General features: G+C 34.5%; 2 protein-coding genes across 2 annotated transcripts; one reads left to right on the top strand and one right to left on the bottom strand.

Annotated features, from left to right (window-relative positions):
• The first annotated feature begins 1,172 nt into the window (after positions 1-1,172).
• Positions 1,173-8,860, top strand: LOC138034761 (uncharacterized). Its single transcript, XM_068881875.1, has 4 exons — positions 1,173-1,525; positions 1,766-2,499; positions 2,611-3,804; positions 8,838-8,860. Exons 1-4 carry the CDS (start codon positions 1,173-1,175, stop codon positions 8,858-8,860), a joined length of 2,304 nt encoding a protein of 767 aa, XP_068737976.1.
• LOC138034759 (uncharacterized) lies at positions 7,185-14,114 on the bottom strand. The gene is made up of 3 exons (XM_068881874.1): positions 14,089-14,114; positions 11,482-12,269; positions 7,185-9,283 (listed from the first exon to the last, which is right to left on the bottom strand). Exons 2-3 carry the CDS (start codon positions 12,088-12,090, stop codon positions 9,269-9,271), a joined length of 624 nt encoding a protein of 207 aa, XP_068737975.1. The 5' UTR covers positions 12,091-12,269; positions 14,089-14,114; the 3' UTR covers positions 7,185-9,268.
• Between the last annotated feature and the right edge of the window lie 4,504 nt (positions 14,115-18,618).

Raw genomic sequence — 18,618 nt, forward strand, 5'->3', positions numbered from 1 at the left:
TTTCCGCCCTTTCTACTTTTTCCTTTACCACTGGCATTACCTTCCGAGGAGCTTTTCCGTGATAGAGCTCTACTAGCTGCAGACGTACATGGTTCCGAGAAGTTTGACAAGTCCGGATGACTTTCAGACTGTATGAAATGTGCATCCTCCTTAGTTGTGTAACGCCAGGCCGAGTAATAATTGCAATGTTTATCACTAAAATTTACTTTTACACGATGCCTTTCTTCTAAAAAATTGCGAATTTTTAGCCAACGACGTCTAGCACTTAACTTCACAGCCATGTGATAATGAATGCCACCATCCCTATGTCCTTCTTGGCTACACACCCATTGCACCACTTCGATACGACTAGAAGGATCAGCGTTTGAAAAACTGTCCAAAACAATTCTTGAAAATTCTTCCCGTGTAGGAACAATTTCAAGATCGGCTTGACTGTAAGTTATCAAATACACAAATCGTACTTGACGGGAATTCAGTGTTCGAAGTCGCACAGGCCTTTCCCCTAACCCTCCTGCTGCCGCACTGCAACCACCGCAGTCTTCCGCCATAACATTAACTGATCGCCTCCTTTATCTGTATTCCGCTGGATGTACAAATTGACTTCGAACCTTTTCAAACACTCCTTTACAGCTACCGATCTACTTTTTTAATAGCAGTTTCCCTTTCTGATAGACGCATCATCTCTCAAAATATCATTGACTAATGTTGACTTTATTTAATTGCTTCTGCAAACACAGATAACAACAGTATTAACACACAAAAACCAGCCTTTCACCAAATAATTCTGTACATCTTTTTAAGTTTCCTCCAAGACCATTAATACTATTGCCCAAAGTGTATTTGGCGACAAATAGGTACCGTCTTCACATATCTTACAGCCCTACAACAATAATTTCACATTACACTGTCCACGGTCGTCACATCACGTCGCACACATGAAAACACTTAACAGTGACAAATACAGTCTCAGTCACAAATGTTGTAACGCCGACGGAAATTTTTCCCTCCTCCCCTTTCAATGTTGATGTTTATGGGTTCCAATGCAAGAACTTTCCAGTAAACGCAACATTAGAACGACAAACGCAACATTGAAGGGAGGGAGGGAGGAGGAGTGCGTTATCAATAGCTTGGATGCGAGTTACGTGCTTTTCAAGAAAGTGTTACAACTATTTATGACCGAGGTTGTAGCTTTATCTTTGTCAAAACAAGTCATACTAAACAAGATTGCAGTTTGGATTTCAGAGGGATCTGGTTGGACTATTCAATCTGTTGAAAATCATTATATCAATGTGGTAAAATACGAGCCAATGAAAGGATCTTCTTACATCAAATTACCAAATGAACTCAAACACAGTGCAAAAGGATTGATCAACATGAAAAATGAGGATAATGAATGCTTCAGGTGGTGCCACATAAGACATCTTAATCCTCAAGACAAATACCCACAGAGAATCAAAAAATCAGACAAAGCATTCATTGAAAATTTGAATTATTCAGGAATTGAATTTCCAGTGACTACCAAACAGTACAACAAAATAGAAAAGCAAAATGAAATTAACATCAATGTATTTGGTTATGAAAACAAACAAAAATATCCCATTTATGTGTCAAAAGAAAAGTATGAAGATTGTATGAATCTGCTTCTTATAACAGAAAATGAAAACAAGCATTATGTGTTGATCAAAGATTTCAACAAATTCATGTACAATCAAACAAAACACAAGGAAAGGAAGCACTTCTGTATGCATTGCTTACAATGTTTCAGTTCTGAAAGAGTATTAACTGATCATAAAGAAAACTGCATACAAGTAAATGGCACACAAGCTATCCAAATGCCAACAAAAGATGATAACATACTAAAATTCAATAATTTCCATAAACAACTACCAGTACCATTCGTCATTTATGCAGATTTTGAAGCTATAACAGAAAAGATATCCGGTTGCCAACCTAATGATGATAAATCGTACACAGAGGCTTATCAGAGACACACAGACTGTGGTTATGGATATAAGGTTGTGTGTTGTTATGATGATAAATACACAAAACCAGTACAAATTTATAGAGGTGAAAAAGCTGTTTACAAATTTATGGAAGCTATGCTAGAGGAAGTTAAATATTGCAAGAAGATCATGAAAAAATATTTCAATAAACCATTGAGAATGACTGAAGATGATGAAAAAGAATTTCAAAAAGCTAATGAATGTCATATCTGCAATAAAAAATACAATGAAAATGATGTGAGAGTTAGAGACCATTGCCATATCACAGGTAAATACAGAGGATCAGCTCACCAAGATTGTAACCTAAATTTCAGATTGACTGAGAAAATACCAGTTATGTTTCACAATCTCCGTGGGTATGACAGTCATTTTATAATGCAAGAAATTGGTGAGATAGTTAAAAAGCATACATACACAAACAAGAAAGGTGAAACATGCCAAATGAATATCAATGCCATACCAAACAACATGGAAAAGTATATGGCTTTCATGCTTGGTAATCATCTGACCTTTATTGATAGTTTTCAATTCATGAGCTCAAGTCTTGATAAACTGGTGAGCAACCTACCAAAAGAAGCATTAATATATACTTCTCAAAAATTCAAAGGTAAAGAGCTTGATTTGATGAGTAAGAAGGGAGTATACCCATATGACTTTATGGACAGTTTTGAAAAATTCAATGAAAAGCTGCCACCAAAAGAAGAATTTTACAGTATATTAAATGATGAGCATATCTCAGGTGATCAACACAAACATGCTCAAAATGTATGGAACACTTTTGATCTAAAAAATATGGGTGAGTACCATGACTTATATCTTAAATCTGACATCCTTCTGTTAGCTGATGTGTTTGAAAACTTTCGAAAGACCTGTCTGCAATACTACAAACTAGACCCCTGTCATTATTTTACCAGTCCTGGGCTTTCTTGGGATGCTATGTTAAAGATGACTGACATTAAATTGGAGCTTATGACTGATATTGATATGTTTCAATTCATCGAAAAGGGCATGCGTGGTGGTACATCATACATAGCAAATCGATACGGCAAAGCTAATAATAGATACATGAAAACGTATGATGAGAAGGCGCCCTCAAAGTATATAATGTATCTAGATGCTAACAATCTGTATGGTTGGGCAATGAGCCAATACCTTCCAACTGGTGGTTTTAAATGGTTGGCTAAAAACCAGATTGATAAGATAGACCTAGCCAAGTATAAAGAAGATAGCAATAAAGGTTTGATATTAGAAGTTGATTTGGAATATCCCAAAGAATTACACGATCTGCATAATGATTATCCGCTAGCAGCCGAAAAGGTCAAAGTCAACAAAGATATGCTTTCTAATTATTGCCAAGAAATAGCCAATAAATTCAAAGTGTCAACTGGCTTAGTTCATAAACTGATACCTACATTAAGCAACAAAGAAAAGTATGTTCTTCATTATAGGAACCTACAATTGTACACCGATCTTGGTTTGAAAATAACCAAAATCCATCGAGTTCTAAAGTTCAATCAGTCACCATGGTTGAAAGAATACATTGATTTCAACACACAGAAGAGAACCAATGCTAAAAATGCTTTTGAAAAAGACTTCTTCAAGCTTATGAATAACAGTGTATTTGGGAAAACAATGGAAAATATCAGAAAGCGAGTAGATGTCAGATTAGTAACTGATAAAAACAAACTGTCAAAAATGGCTGCCAAACCAACATATGTTAGTAGTAAGATCTTCAATAAAAATCTAGTGGCAGTGCATAAAATCAAAGAAACACTAACCCTAAACAGGCCGGCATATGTGGGTATGTGTATCCTAGATCTTAGCAAGACACTAATGTATGATTTTCATTATAACTACATCAAACAAAAATACGGTAGCAAAGCGAAATTATTATTCACAGACACAGACAGCTTGACCTATGAAATTGAAACCAGTGATGCGTACCAAGACTTTTGGAATGATAAAGACAAATTCGATAACAGTGATTATCCCGAAGATTCACAATATTTCGACAAGACAAACAAAAAGTAATCGGTAAATTCAAAGACGAGGCAGCAGGTATACCAATAACCGAATTCGTCGGATTGCGATCGAAAATGTATTCATATATGAAAGACAATGACAAAGGCGGAAAGACCGCTAAGGGTATTAAAAAGAATATCATCAAAAAGAACATAACTCATGAAAATTATAAAAACGTACTGTTTAATAACAAGCAACTGCATCACACCATGAAAACGATTAGAAGCAACTTACATCAACTTGGAAGCTATGAGCTTAATAAAGTATCATTATCTTGCTTCGATGACAAGCGGTACATTCACAATAATGGTGTGACAAGTCATGCATACGGTCATTACAACATTAACACACTAAAATAACATTTCTTTTAAAGGATTGAACACAAAATGTCCAACCAGAAAAAAACCAAAATTTGAACCATTTGGTTGTATTTTCGGTTTTGGTTAATTTATGGGTTAACTTTTCATTGGTTGAAAATCACGGGGAACCCCCTTTATTTATTTCCGAGAATGCCATGCTTTGTGATTTTTCTAAGAAAGTCACGCATTTTAAATAACATATAGTTCCAAAATAAATTTTGCGTTGGATCCATTCTGCCTCGCCACGGCATAGATTCGCAGAAATATAAACCATATAGATTTCCAAGAATATGAGACCGAAAATACGAGATCAAAAATATGTAACCGTCAAATGTAAAGTAGTATGGAGTTGGGTTGGGATGAGAGCATTTTTACAAAATGATCTCATACCCCCAACTCCTATACTACTTTAGTATTTGAATTCAAAATCTTTGTAACTGCCATATTTTGTCACATTTTTTCCAGTATTACGTCAACATCCATTTACTATATATGTACATAGAAGCAATTCAATGTAAACTCTCATTGTACCTGAAGAAGGCTGGTTTGGCCAGCCGAAATATAGTACATCACTAAAAATCAAATCTACGTTGTATCGGCTCTTGCTTAAAATATTTAGTTTCTCAACTTGAAATAACGCCGATCAGATCAAGCCACTGATCCAACGTGCACCGACAGGAAAATTGTCCACGGTTGCTTGCTTCGAAACTCTTTCATTAACAGCCTCTAATCTTGGGCATCCTGTGCATAGTGTGAACTTAATCCCCTGCCATCTTGAATTACGTCATATGTGCTTGCGCATCTTGGTTTTTGATACGTCATATGCGCAAATGACGACTGCGCACCTCGTATTTCCTTGTATGGGGTCAATTTTCCCCAACACGCTGATTGGCAAGGGACATTTTTCAGTAATAACGTCTCAGACAATTTCAAACGATTCCAGATTTTTCGTGACGTCATCACCTCTTCATTCCAAACTTTTCATTTTTAGCCACATTCCACAAGCCTCATACTTTCGATCGACGTTCTTTACATAATTGCATCGTCTTCATAGCATCTCGGCTCATCTTGTGATTTTAACCTCTTAAGTTCTCTCAACGAACGCGATTACTACTAGCAAGTACATGAAAAATCTCAACAAAGGGTTAAGTTAATGGCAGAGGTTGAAGCATCATTAGTTTTACAATATTTTAAGCAATATTTTCACGATCGCTTTATTGCGATGCTGACAACTAAGTAGGAAATTGAAACGTGCAAACTAAATTAAGTGTCGCAAACAACCTCGTCCGTCGCAGTTAATTTAAGTACCTTTCCCACGAGAAAATGCATCAGGCGAAAACCCAATTTTCCCCGATGTTGCTGGAAACACGAGGACCGTTTTAGCGGCTATTTCTGATAAGTTTGTAAGACCGACTATGTTAGCGTAGTCATCTGTGGCGTTAGCTTTCCCGCGGTTGGCCCGCACGGGTTAGCATAAATCAGTTTATCCAACAATTTAATTAACTCGAATTAAGCTGAGCTGAAGTATCTACAGCAAGTATTTTAATACCACAAGCTTTTCCGCCTTTGTTTCTGGACTGTTAGGATCACATTTGTGTAAATTTTCAAGCTCTTCGACCAGCAATAGCTGTATTTGGCACTCAAAGCTTAGGTGAACCTTGTTAGTTTTTGTGACATTCACTTATTCGACTCATTTCCGGTCACGCACACAATTCTTCAATACATATTTCCCTATTAATCTGTCACGTAGTCTTGGTATCTCTTCCTTCAGAGGCAATCGCGATGAAGTTCGAATCCCACTTAAACTGGTTTCTACGAGACAGAGAAATATTACGCATGCGCAACCAGGGCGCGACCCGAAATAAAGAAAGATTAAAAAGTCTAAGTCCAAATAGGGAGTCTAAAAATATTCTTTGTTCTTCAGTAAAAAAGACTCCGCCTTTTTGTCTTTTGTTAACTAAATACTCGAGATTAACATAGTCCAATTCCAAGTTGCCGTGGATCACGCGAAGCTAAAGTCACTCCATTTTACGTGAAACGTAATGCTAGATCTATCTATAGGGAAGATATCGCTGACGCCACCGATTGTCATTAATGTGCCAATGTGCCTCATTGGCTGTCGGAACAAAAGGGTCTTTTGTTCCTTTGGTTGGCATAGAGCGGTTTTCAATTGAGTGTCGAAAGTAATTAGCTAATTACTTTGGTTTTGCATCTACTTCACTCAGTGATTGGTTCAAAGTTTTCGCGCCACTTTTTCAACCAATCAGAAGTGAAACCAAAACCAATTGTGGCTCGCGCGTGCACATTTTCCCGCCTTTTGTGTCGGCTACGTGTAATTACTTCGAGTTTTGATTGGCTTACTGGATTATTTCCGTCCTTTTTGATTGGTTAAAGTAATTACCATGGTTTTGGTTTTACGACACTCATTTCAAAACCGCTCTATTGGAATAACAAATGTAATGTTGTAAACAGATATCTTCCCTATTGAAGAAGGGACGCGAGGACCCACGCGAGGCTCCTTTTGCAGTCTGCTTGCATCGTTGACGTTGCGAATGACGGCAGATGGAAAAATTGTCTTGTCAGCGAATGTCTCAGAACTGTAAAATATCTACCTCAGTGGGCAGAAATATCAGTCTAAAAGGTTACTATGCAAAATTGCCGTGCCTTATTGCGAACAATGTTCACAATTGAAAGGGACAGAGAATTGTTTTAACGCTTTCTAATCCTTTTGGTAACAAAAAGACGATAAAAATACAACAATATTGTCTTACTAAAAGTATAAAGTGAAGAATAATATTGCGACAGACCCATAAAAATAATTTCTTGACTTCTTACGAACGAGAACGTACCATCAAAAAATGACTTGTTTCAACGATAATAATAATAATAATTAAAAAAAAACAACATTTGGACTCCAAGAAGTCTCAGAAAAAAACGAATAATAATAATATAACTGTATACGGAAAATCTGAGGTAAGCATATTGACAAAAGCCAAAGAAAAAGTCCTTTTGAACGAAAGTAACCAGTAATTTAATATAATTATGGTAGGCTGATAGAGCAGTAATTTTATTCAAAATGCCAGCATTCTAAGAAGTGTCACACAGCTATATTTTAAAATATAATTCATAACTGCAAGCATATAAATGAACTCGCCTTATTAATTACGATTTTTTTTCCAACGAACATGAACCAGGTATAAAATATATTTTCATGGCTGAAACTCGAGCCAACAATTTCTTTTTCACTACAATAAAACTGATATAGACTGTTTTGCACCAGCGACGCAAGCACAAAGCGCAGACATAAGAGCGCCTACTTCACCGTGAAAACGGGGTTGGGGCAAGCACAAAGCACGAGGATGCTTATGCTTGCATTTTCCTTGCGTCGTGTGTAAATGAAACGCAGGACAAGCACAAGGAAATTTGCTACGTCTAGCCAATTAAAGCGCTCGTTCCAGATTCCCCTTGTCTGAGCATTTGAACAAAATGGCGGATGCCTTGGTTGATTTTGATGCATACTTATGTCGACGTTCGTTTTCACTTAGCATGAGCTTCTTATGCTTGTGCTTGTGCTTGTGCTTGCATCGCTAGTGAAAACCAGGCTCAACGTGTAGATAAAATTTTAAGTAAGTACAGTAATTACCACAAATCCATGAAAATTATCCTTTCCAGCAAACGTGAAGAGGCTACCGTATCTATTATATCTAATGGTTGAAACTTAAGCCATGGAGTGTTATATTTGTTTGTGAAAACTGTATGCACAGAGTCCTAGGTCAACATATTTACCCGGATCCAATTAAAAAAACTTTTCCGACAAATGCGAATGACGTGTATAAAAATGCCAGGGCTGACACGTTAACCAACAACTCTTAAAATTGCCTAGACTCCCAGAAATCTCATCGTTTATCTGATAACTGTGTACACAAAATTTCATGGTTGAAATTAAACCAACAAGTTTTAAAATAAGCAGTGCCAGACTCCCAGAAGTCTTAAATTTTAACTGACATGCCTAAAATCTTAGGCAAGCATGTTGACATAAATTTCAAGAAATGAGCCAAACGAAGCATTCACAGAGCTGCAGAGACCAACGGCAAATCTGAAGGGGAAGCACAGTTGAATAAAACACTATTTAACAATTAGACCCGTAGCCCGCAAGGGCTACGGGTCAATAGCCCATTCGGCCCATTCGGCCCTTGAGGGCGAAGGGTCTAATTGTTTTAGTATCACCCAACTAGTCGAACAGAAAAGGCAATAATAAAGTTAGCAAATGCAAGTTGAAGAAATACTTATATGGGAACAAAACGAAAGAGAGCGTCACGCTTTTCGCTACTCGAGGACTATTACTAATAGTCCTCTAGTAGCGTAGGATTTGCATTAGTCCACTAGCTGGGTGATACTAATTTGACATAGTGATGCCTTACTTCATACTTACAACTTGTGAAATTATTTGCAGGAATTAGACACAGTAAAATTTAATCTTTCATCAAGGTTCCGTCCACATGTATCTAGATATTTTTTAACCGCAACGTTTTCTCTGCAGATTCAAAAATCTCCTTGTCCACACGTAACGTATTTAAATCGAATTTGCCCGTCGACACGTATCGGGATTTGTTCTAGTATCCAGGACTCCTCTGCGACTATTGTCAACAAAGCATGCTCCATCAGTCGTGCGAGTTGGCGACAAGAGAAGCGATGGCATTTCGTTCAGTGACCATGTTGGATATTTACACAGTAAAGACTGGATCTGAGTTTGTAACATTATCGGATTTGAAAATATCTGGATTCGACCATCCACGTGATTCCACATTGTTAAATGCGTATTCAAAACTTTCCACTCTGGAGAGCAGATCTAAAAAGTTGCGGATTCGCATGCTGGATACGTGTTTACGGAAGGGAAATCTGCGAAGAAAAAGTTGCGGATTCAACAATATTCGAATACATACATACGTGTGGAAGGGCGCCTAAGATAAATGTGTCATAAATGTCAAATGGTCATGAAGTATCTTACTTTGACTTAAAGGGCTACTCTGACGAAAATCGCATCTTTCCTATCTAAGCCATTTTGAAACATAAACAAGAAGTCTGTGTGAGAAGAAAAATGCTGTTTACTTTTTTCAAATATCTCTTTTCGTTCCAGAGATATTCGAGTTTTTAAAATATGCAAATTAGCCAAGTGATGACGTCATACACTCAACCAAATTTTGTTCAAATATGGCAAAAAGAAATATCTCAGCCAATTTGTATCAGAAATTTTTTTGCAGTAAGATTCTACTCATTGTTCTCCACAATATGAGCTTAACTGTTCTGTTACCATGGCATCATACTTGGTTCCAGACCTCCCCCATATTAAAAGGTTTTCTGGCAACCTTTGGCATTCCATTTTGATATTTGCTAACAACACTTCATACGCAAGCATATAGATATGTTAGCTCGATTTTGTAGCCTTGTTTAACATTTTTCAAGCTGAAAATCACTAACATATTGAAATCAAGTGGGTGGGAACTGGAAAAGAGTGAGTTGCCTTGGGAACAGAATTTTTTATTGCCATAGGTGTTTCCTGTAGAACTATTAGACTACCAAGTTTCAATAATCTACGCTGCAAATTGGCCAAGGTAGCTCTATTTATATACTCAATATAATATTGGGTTGAGTGTATGACATCATCAGTCATCTTATTTGCATATTTTGCCCATTTTCAAACTTAAATATCTCCGGAACTAATGCAGGTATTTGCAAACGGTAAATGGCGTTTTTGTTCTTTCATGGAATTCTATGTGATACACTCAAAAAATCAAGGGGTAAAAATTTGATCATAGTACCACTTTAACAATAGCCCCACCACGGTTTTTGACCGTCATCTTGGCTGGGGATACAAACACTGCTAAATTTACAGCCAATGTATGGGATTTTGGCCGACTTTGAACCGCTGTAGCGCCGTTAAAAAGAGACAGATTTCCAACTTTTGCTACTACTTTAAATAATTTATTGATATCATTCAGTCAACAGAAAATAAGGCCATTAAGGAAGGTATGACATCCGTAAATTCGAATAATAAATTAATCTTCTCGCGTTGCTCCTAATTTCGCGGTAATTTGCCGTGATGATTTTAGATGGGTTTGTAGGGAATCTTAAAAATTCGTTTATGATCCTTGTAGCCTGAATCTGTTCTTTATTTTTCATGAAAATAATCTCAGTATAAATGCCTTTTAAAAGGCACTATCACTGTGGAAATCTGTCCCTTTTCAGCGGCGCTATGGCGGTTCAAAGTCGGCCAAAATTCCACACATTTACTGTAAATTTAGCTGTGTTTGACCCCAAACCAAGATGGCGCCAAAAACCGTGGAGGGTCTATTAAGAGCAGCTGAGAGAAAAATACCACCGAGTATTCTTTCTTAAGGATATTGTTATTGCGCATATGTTCTGCGCATATCGAGATACTCGGATTTCCTATGGGTGGAGCTTCTTAATACAGGGATACTTTTGCGCGGTTCAAAATTATGCGGAGAAAGCAGAATTTAGCAAGTGCTCTTGGTATCCAAAAAGAAAATTGGAGGCAACCACGCATTTTTCAGAGATAATTAAGCTTCAATTTGGTAAAAAACTTTACAAATATTACTTGTTGATTAATTATCTTAGAAAAATGCGTGGTTACCCCCAATTTTCTTTTTGGGTGTCAATAACACTTGTTAAGATCTACTTTTCCCACATATTCAGTAAACCCCGCAAAAATACTTTTGAATTAGTAGGCACCGTCCTTAATTGCTGTTTGTTGCTGTTTCACTGTATTAGCATTGACCTACAAAAATAATGTCATTCAAGCCGCTGGAATGTCTAGCACTGCATATTTTGTCTAGCCAAACTTTTCATTTAATGAAAGTTTGACAAAGTTTTTCGTTAGATGGAACAACGCTGGACTATTTAGCCAACCAAATAGCTTCAAAACTCAGCCAAAGGGCCATCTCACCTTAAATAATGGTGGGAAACATTGGGCAATGTTGAGCCACACATCCAAACCTTTGCCAATGACGTTTCACTGTTAACTAAGGGCTTTACAAATCAGGCAATAACAGGGAGAAGGGATTTCACTCTAAGCGCACCTTTTTAACTTTCAAATTCACATCCAGTTGATTTTGCATCTCCAAACAGAGAGACACTTTTCTTTTCACCAGTTTTTCTTCCTTACCCAACACCTTACTTTGTTTTCTCAAATCCTCAAGACACTTCTCATTTACAACAAGGTCTTTCTTCAACAATGCAAGTTCCTCTTCCAAGTCCTTGATTTGTGTTTTCTTCAAAGAAATAGCACTTTCTTCCTCTAGCATCCGCTGCCCAACCTGTGAGAGCTTGTCTCTAACTTTTCTCAGATTATTGGAATACTGGGACATGACAACCTCTACAATATTTCTCTTTGCTTCAGGTTCCAGACCTAGACCTTCTGTTACAACAAACTCCATGAAAGAACTGTCTGCATCATTGACTTTTTCCAACTCAATGCCTTGATTCAAAGGTACCACTGCCACGCAGGAGGCCTCAGACAGGCCTGGGGGCAATGAAGCTGAACCATCTCTCTCTGGGAGTGAAAAGCACTTCTTGTGATCTGTGCATTTGCCATTTCCAGTAGATTCTTTTTCTTGTTTCTTAACATCATCAGTAATTTGGTGAATCACTAAATTCTCGTTCCCTGGTTGTAGGAGGAGCTGTCCCATATTCCCTGTGAAAACTGTTATGGCATCCTCTGAGCTCTCATTACTTACATACAGTTCCCAATTTTTTTCTGCTTGCTCAGCACCACCCACGCTAGACAAAGAGAACACCTTGTCTATGTAAAGCACACTTTCTTCCGGGTCTGAATCGAAGTCAGTGGGTTGTTTATCAACCAGGTGATCTGCCATAAAAATGTAAGACGGCCCTGTTATTTATGAAAGTGCCTACAGCATAAAAAAATCACTTCCTTTTAATCTTCATATTTAAAAACTGTGTTTGCTTAACACCTGACAAGCAAAATTTTGAGCTTTGATTTTTATCCAAAGGCTGTTTACTTTGAGTGTAAGTTCTGGATTTCACTGTCCACCATCACTCGCATTCAAAACTGACCAACTAAACCTCAGAAAGTTGGATCCAGGGAAAAATGATGTCATTTACTCAACAGATTAAAATTTCAGCACATTAATGCAGCTTATTATATATGCAAAACACGAGTTAAAAAGTGTGAAAGCCCGAAACTCCAGTGCTGCATATTAATTCAGCCATGTACACACACATTGCATTCTTATTTAAATTAGTGAGTCTTTGAAGTCATTTCCTCCTTGATCCAGCTCTCTCAAGATTTTAAAGTTCATAATGGCAAACCATAAAATAGGAAAATTCCAGTTAAAAGGTGTCTTTCTGAAATCAATGCTTAACACTTGGGCCACTTAGTGTTTACTTAACATAGTTTTGAAATCCAAAAAAGAGAAGAACAGTCTGGTTTTTTGGTCATAGTAGCACTTAAATACTACGCTTAAATTTACAACTCAACAGTTTTGCAGACTGACCATAAAACTTGCAGTTACATGCATCAGTGACCACCCACTAACCCAAATGAAAGAGGTCTACCAGTCTGGTACAGAATCTATCACACTGTATCAGTAGTATAGTAGTTGAGGGTACTAGCACAAAATACAAATGATAAATACCAACGCAAAATACAACGATGAATAACAAATACTAATAATATTGCTTGGATGGTGAATGAAGTGAGATATCCAAGCAATATTATTAGTATTTGTTAACCAACATAAAATGCCAATAAAAATTAAACAACTCGTTACTTGGGTTTACATACAGTATACTGCTTTTTTTATACCTTGAATAATAATCTTAATACAAATACTAGTTTCCAATACAAATACAAACGTAGTAAAGAGATTTAGGCGAGCCGCAGCGCAAAAAAGCATTAGCTTTTTGAGCAGGCGATGGCGAGCTGTTTAAAATCTCACGAGCGATGGAGCGAGTTTGTATTGGGGATTTTATTATAATACAAAATTTATATCACACAAAATTTTTTGTATATATTTTTCAAAAAATTCAAACAAAGAAACAAACAATAAATCCAAATGTTTAAATATTTGCATAATCAAATGGAAGATTCACAAAGCATGACATTATTGAAAACTAAATAAAGGGGTTTTCCTGTGATTTTTAACCAATCAAAACTTACACATTTTTTCAACAAATGTGTACACATTTGTGATTTTTCAGTGACACTTTACACATTTGTGTATTTTTTTGTGTAATAGGTGATGCATGAAGTGTGTTTAAATATTCGCACAATCAAATTGTACAAGAAAAAGTCCCGACCATAGCATGACATTCTCGGAAATTCATACAAATAAATTTGTTCTATGAGTAAACTTTATGAGTAAACTTTATGAGTAAACTTTATAAGTAAACTTTATCATTCAGATTGTTTTGGTGTGTTAATTTTATAATGTCTGTAAGCATATGATTTTATTCCATTGTCTAATAAAAATCATTTGTCACACACACACTTTATTCAGCTCATAGCTTCCAAGTTGATGCATTTCAAATATTATGTCATATGATAATATAATGAATTGCACAGTTAAATTACATGATGAATTAAGTCAAAATTTATAAATTGTCTATTTTGTGAACATCAAATATATGATTATTATACAAACAAAGTAATTGCTGTAAACAACCTGATATGACTGAAGACAATAGCCGTTTGCTGTGCATTAACTGTGGCCAAATTGGTAATGACCTGTTTAAAAATAATTACATCGATTTTTATGAGCATATGTATAAGATAAGAAAAAAGAGTATCTATATCCGGAAATATCATATTATTAATGTTCCTGATGAAATGAGCCTTTCTTATGAAAAAAACCCATTTCATCATTTGTTTTCAATAATGTTTTGAAAATACTTGATAAAATTAATAATGTTTTACCACAAATAAATCAAAAACGTAAACGATTGATATCAATCAAATATAAAATTAACAAATTGTTAAATCATTGAATTTGAAATTTGATGTTCCAATTACTAAATCCAAAAAGACTTTGCATGATTATGAGAAATATTGGAATCAGCTTTGTTTGTTGATTGAATGATGAATTTCTTGTTATATTTTTTTCATTATTTTGTCTGAAATAGTTGGACAATTATCAATGATAATAGATAGAACATTTGTTTAAAAAGATTGATTCATTAAATATGCCACGTCTTAAACTATTTCTGAGTTCTGATAATATATTAAAATAACTTTAACTATCTTTGAGTTCTTTGATTTTTCATGATAGATTTTAGGTTATACGATTGACATTAAATATTTTTTGATCAGCTGTCATTATAATATTGTATATATCATTTTAATGAATATATTTAATCAATATATCGAGTTCTTTGTTTGGCACATCGTCTGCTTTTGTGTATTCTGATCTGACACGAAAAAATCATTTGTTAATAATCGAAGCCCATAATAAATTTGAATGCTTAGTTTTTTATAATTAAATTTGAAAGTATTCCATATAATTTGAATGTTTGATTATTGATCCACTAGGAAGTAGAAATCATTTAGATCCATTTATAATAAATGTTTTATCTGATAAATTGGTAATAAGATAACCGTGTAAATAATGTGGTGTTTTTAAAATGTCGTTTCCATTCAGATCAAATTTTTCATCCGACGATATTTCATAACCTTTTTCCCAATCATAAATACTTTGGCCAAGATTATGTAAAGTATCATTTTTGATACCATATATGACGGCATATATTCTCAACTTTGTTGGGCTGCTATTGTCAAACATACTTTTAAAATTCTCATATAACCTTTTTGGATACTTTTTGAAGTACCATCTAGTGACAGATTTAGTATGGCTCGTAAATAGTGATATTGGTTTGAAATTTTTTTGGACGCTTGATAATCAATGTTAATATTTAGCCCTTGAAATGTCAAACGTGAGCTATTAAATTCATTGTCATAACAACTATCTGGAATATAAATTTCAATACAACATGTATATTTTTGTGAAAAGTTATCTCTGATAAGTTTGAATAAATTCCAATCTTATCTACCATGATACAAATTTGAACCATCTGTCTTTTTGAGGACATTGATTGGAAAAGCATTTTCAACTGTCAACTGGCAACTTCCATTCCAAAATCATCGATTAGCTCAGTAAGGGTTTCAGTCGCATATTAAAAAACATTTGTTCTATAATCATGGCTGGAAATATGGCTTTCACCAATTTTTTTGTCTGTATATTGTCTATTATTAGTAGAAATAGTAGATATTCCTCCATTGAATTGTTATAAAGTTGTAGCATCCTGATGATGAATAGCGTCTTTCAAATTTATCAGTTTATTATTGTTCAGGTTTAAATCATTAGTCATTACCACGCTTCCGTCTTTTTTTAAATAAGGTGCTAAATCAACAGAACCCCCTGCTTGAGATACTGTTTGGTCGACATAGGATTTATTAACGAGTTCATTGAAATCATTTGGTTTTCTATATGACACGATTTTATTCCCGCCCATGTTAATATCCTTCTGTTTATCCAATTTTTTCTTGAGTTTATCGTTTACATATTCATGATTTACAGCAGACGTTTTATTTACTGTGTTTTGACAACCATAGATACTGTTTCTGTTTAGATCAATATCTCCTTTTATTGTACCGCCTGTTCTATGTAAATAGTTACTCAGCTCATTGTTTAATTGAATGAAATTGATGGCTTGATGGCCTGATGTTGCTTCTTTCATTTTACTAATGTTATGGTTTTTCATATCAAGATGTTTGTCAAACCGGTTTTAAAAATATAATTGTTTAGCTCTGTTTTATTAGCTTTTAACATCATCGAGTTATCAATGTAAAATTTTGTTGCTGCATCTTTATGAAGAATAGGTTCTTGTAACCCAGTTGTTTTTTTATTACCCATATCAATTGGATTTTTTACATCGAATTTTATATTATCATCATCAAAATTAAAATACCATTGTTGAAAATATTCATATGGAATGGCATCAGATTCATTTGATCTTGGATTTGCTAAATTTTCAATATGACTAAAATTCATGTTTAACAAACCAGCCATTTGATCGCTGCCATCTTTTTTGAAATAATTAGTTAAATCAACTGGTGTACTAGAAGAATCACCTCCATTTGCTTTTATATGGCCATAAATCTGCTTTTAGTCAAAACATCACTATCATTTTGTCCTGGTTTTAAATTAGTTAATTTTTTATTTTCCATATCATAATTACCACCTGGAGTTAATTTATAGACCGAATACATAAATGGCGGGCAAAAAAATATTCTTTTGTTTTTGTACTAATTAGCCTCACTAGTCTCGTTTGCATGGACAAAATATAAAAGAAATGTTGCATGAGAGTGAGGCTAGTGAGTCTCATTAGCACATAAACAAAAGAAAACATTTTTGGCCGCCATTTATGCATTCGGTCAATAACCTATACCAGGTGGTCCTCTTAAACCTGGTAAACCACGAGTGTAAGTATGACTTGTGCTATGTTCATTGAATATTTCCATTAATATGTATTTGTTATATTATTCCATAAAAGTTTCGTTTGATAGTTTTCATTGGTTTATCAACATACAAAAAAGAATATGGTTTTTCAGTTGCTTTTTTATATTGATCTTTTTGTACTCCTAATTCTTATGAAGTTACATTTTGTTCATTTGAACTTGGAAAATTATAGATACAAAAATGTGAACAATTCAAACGAATATTCTTTGGACAACCATAAAAGCATTGTGATAAATAAATTACTGAGCAATTTTTATGTCTGCCTTGTATAAAATAGTCAATTAATGGTTTTTGGTTTTTTCCTGTTACAAAATCGTCAAAAATTACTATCTTTTGTCCACTATTATTAATATCATTGAAAGGTGTTATTGTATCACTGCTTGTTTTAATGATATCGTAACCAACTTGATCACTGATGTCTTGAAACAAATTGATCAAATCTTGGTACTTTTGTTGTTCAAGATTTTTAGCATAAAATTGTACTTGATTAAAGTATAAAAGAGGTTTTGAAAGCATATGACAGAGAAGATTTGTTTTCCTCCACATGATGGAGAAGCTAGAAGCATTCTAAATGTATCTTTTGGCATATATCCATACAATTGTTTAAAATCTGTTTTTTCATTTTTACGAATTGTAATTCGGTATTTCCATGTATATAAATTATGTGTTATATTAAGTTAAATGAAGATAAGTTAAGATAAATAATTTTATGTAAATGAATTATATAAATGGACATAGAATAATCTAAGAAAATTTCTGAAGCTAAAATAAAAGCTGGAAAGATGATTAACCAAATACAGGATGAAATTAAACAGTATAAACACAGTAAACAGGATATGCAAATTGGTTTAACAGAGAGTTTTCAACCAATAATTAAAGCTCAAGAGGATGTAAAACAAACGATTGATAAAAAACAAGACAAATTAATTGAACAACATGATAAAAACCAAAAAACGTTGAGTTCAGATTTGGAGAATATTGCTATGTTGCAATATGTGTATGATAAACCAGAAAAAACAAGAAAATTTCCAATCGATTCTAAACCAAAAATGCTTTCATCAAGACCAGATGAAGGATTCACAACCAATGAATTACATCTGATAACTGATCATGGTTTTTCTGTACCTTCTGAAATATGGAATAGATACATTGATAATAAATTGGATATTAATGAGTATGATGAAGAAATTGGATTAAAGTTAAAAGAATTAGGTCGTAAAAAGGGTTATCTTTCAAAATCCAAAGCATAAAAGACGAGAAATTTAGATGAAATAAACGAATTGGATAATGAAATTAAATTATTACAAAAATTTAGAAAAAGAATACAATCTTTTGAAGAGGGTATAAAAACGATTGGTAAAGGAATGAAATATACGCAACTGAAAAGAAATGCTTACAAAATTCAACAAAATGGTCAATATGGTGGTTTGATGATCGATTTGCCAAAATCATTTGGTCAATTACGTCTGGTTGCATCAAAAAATGGTAAAAACGTATTGGATTAACATGCTGATTTTGATACAATAGACATTTTAACAAAAAGGTTTAACAGCAAAAAAAGATACAGCCCATTGTCTCAAATGTTGTTTGATCAATTAAACAAACTTAGTGAAATTCCAATGCATAGATCAAGTAAAAAATTTGGCAAAATTGGCTCGGGTGTTGTTTATTACAATAATA

Source organism: Montipora capricornis, unplaced genomic scaffold, assembly GCF_036669925.1.
Source record: "Montipora capricornis isolate CH-2021 unplaced genomic scaffold, ASM3666992v2 scaffold_162, whole genome shotgun sequence".
Taxonomy (NCBI): Eukaryota; Metazoa; Cnidaria; class Anthozoa; order Scleractinia; family Acroporidae; genus Montipora; species Montipora capricornis.

What these genes read in the sequence shown, in the direction of transcription:
- LOC138034761 (XM_068881875.1), top strand. Translation starts at nt 1,173, where the DNA reads ATGACCGAGGTTGTAGCTTTATCTTTGTCAAAACAAGTCATACTAAAC. An exon ending in TTTCCAGTGACTACCAAACA is followed by an intron (nt 1,526 to 1,765) that starts GTACAACAAAAT and finishes ACAATGTTTCAG; the next exon opens with TTCTGAAAGAGTATTAACTG. An exon ending in AAACAGGCCGGCATATGTGG is followed by an intron (nt 3,805 to 8,837) that starts GTATGTGTATCC and finishes AATTATTTGCAG; the next exon opens with GAATTAGACACAGTAAAATT.
- LOC138034759 (XM_068881874.1), bottom strand. Translation starts at nt 12,090, where the DNA reads ATGGGACAGCTCCTCCTACAACCAGGGAACGAGAATTTAGTGATTCAC.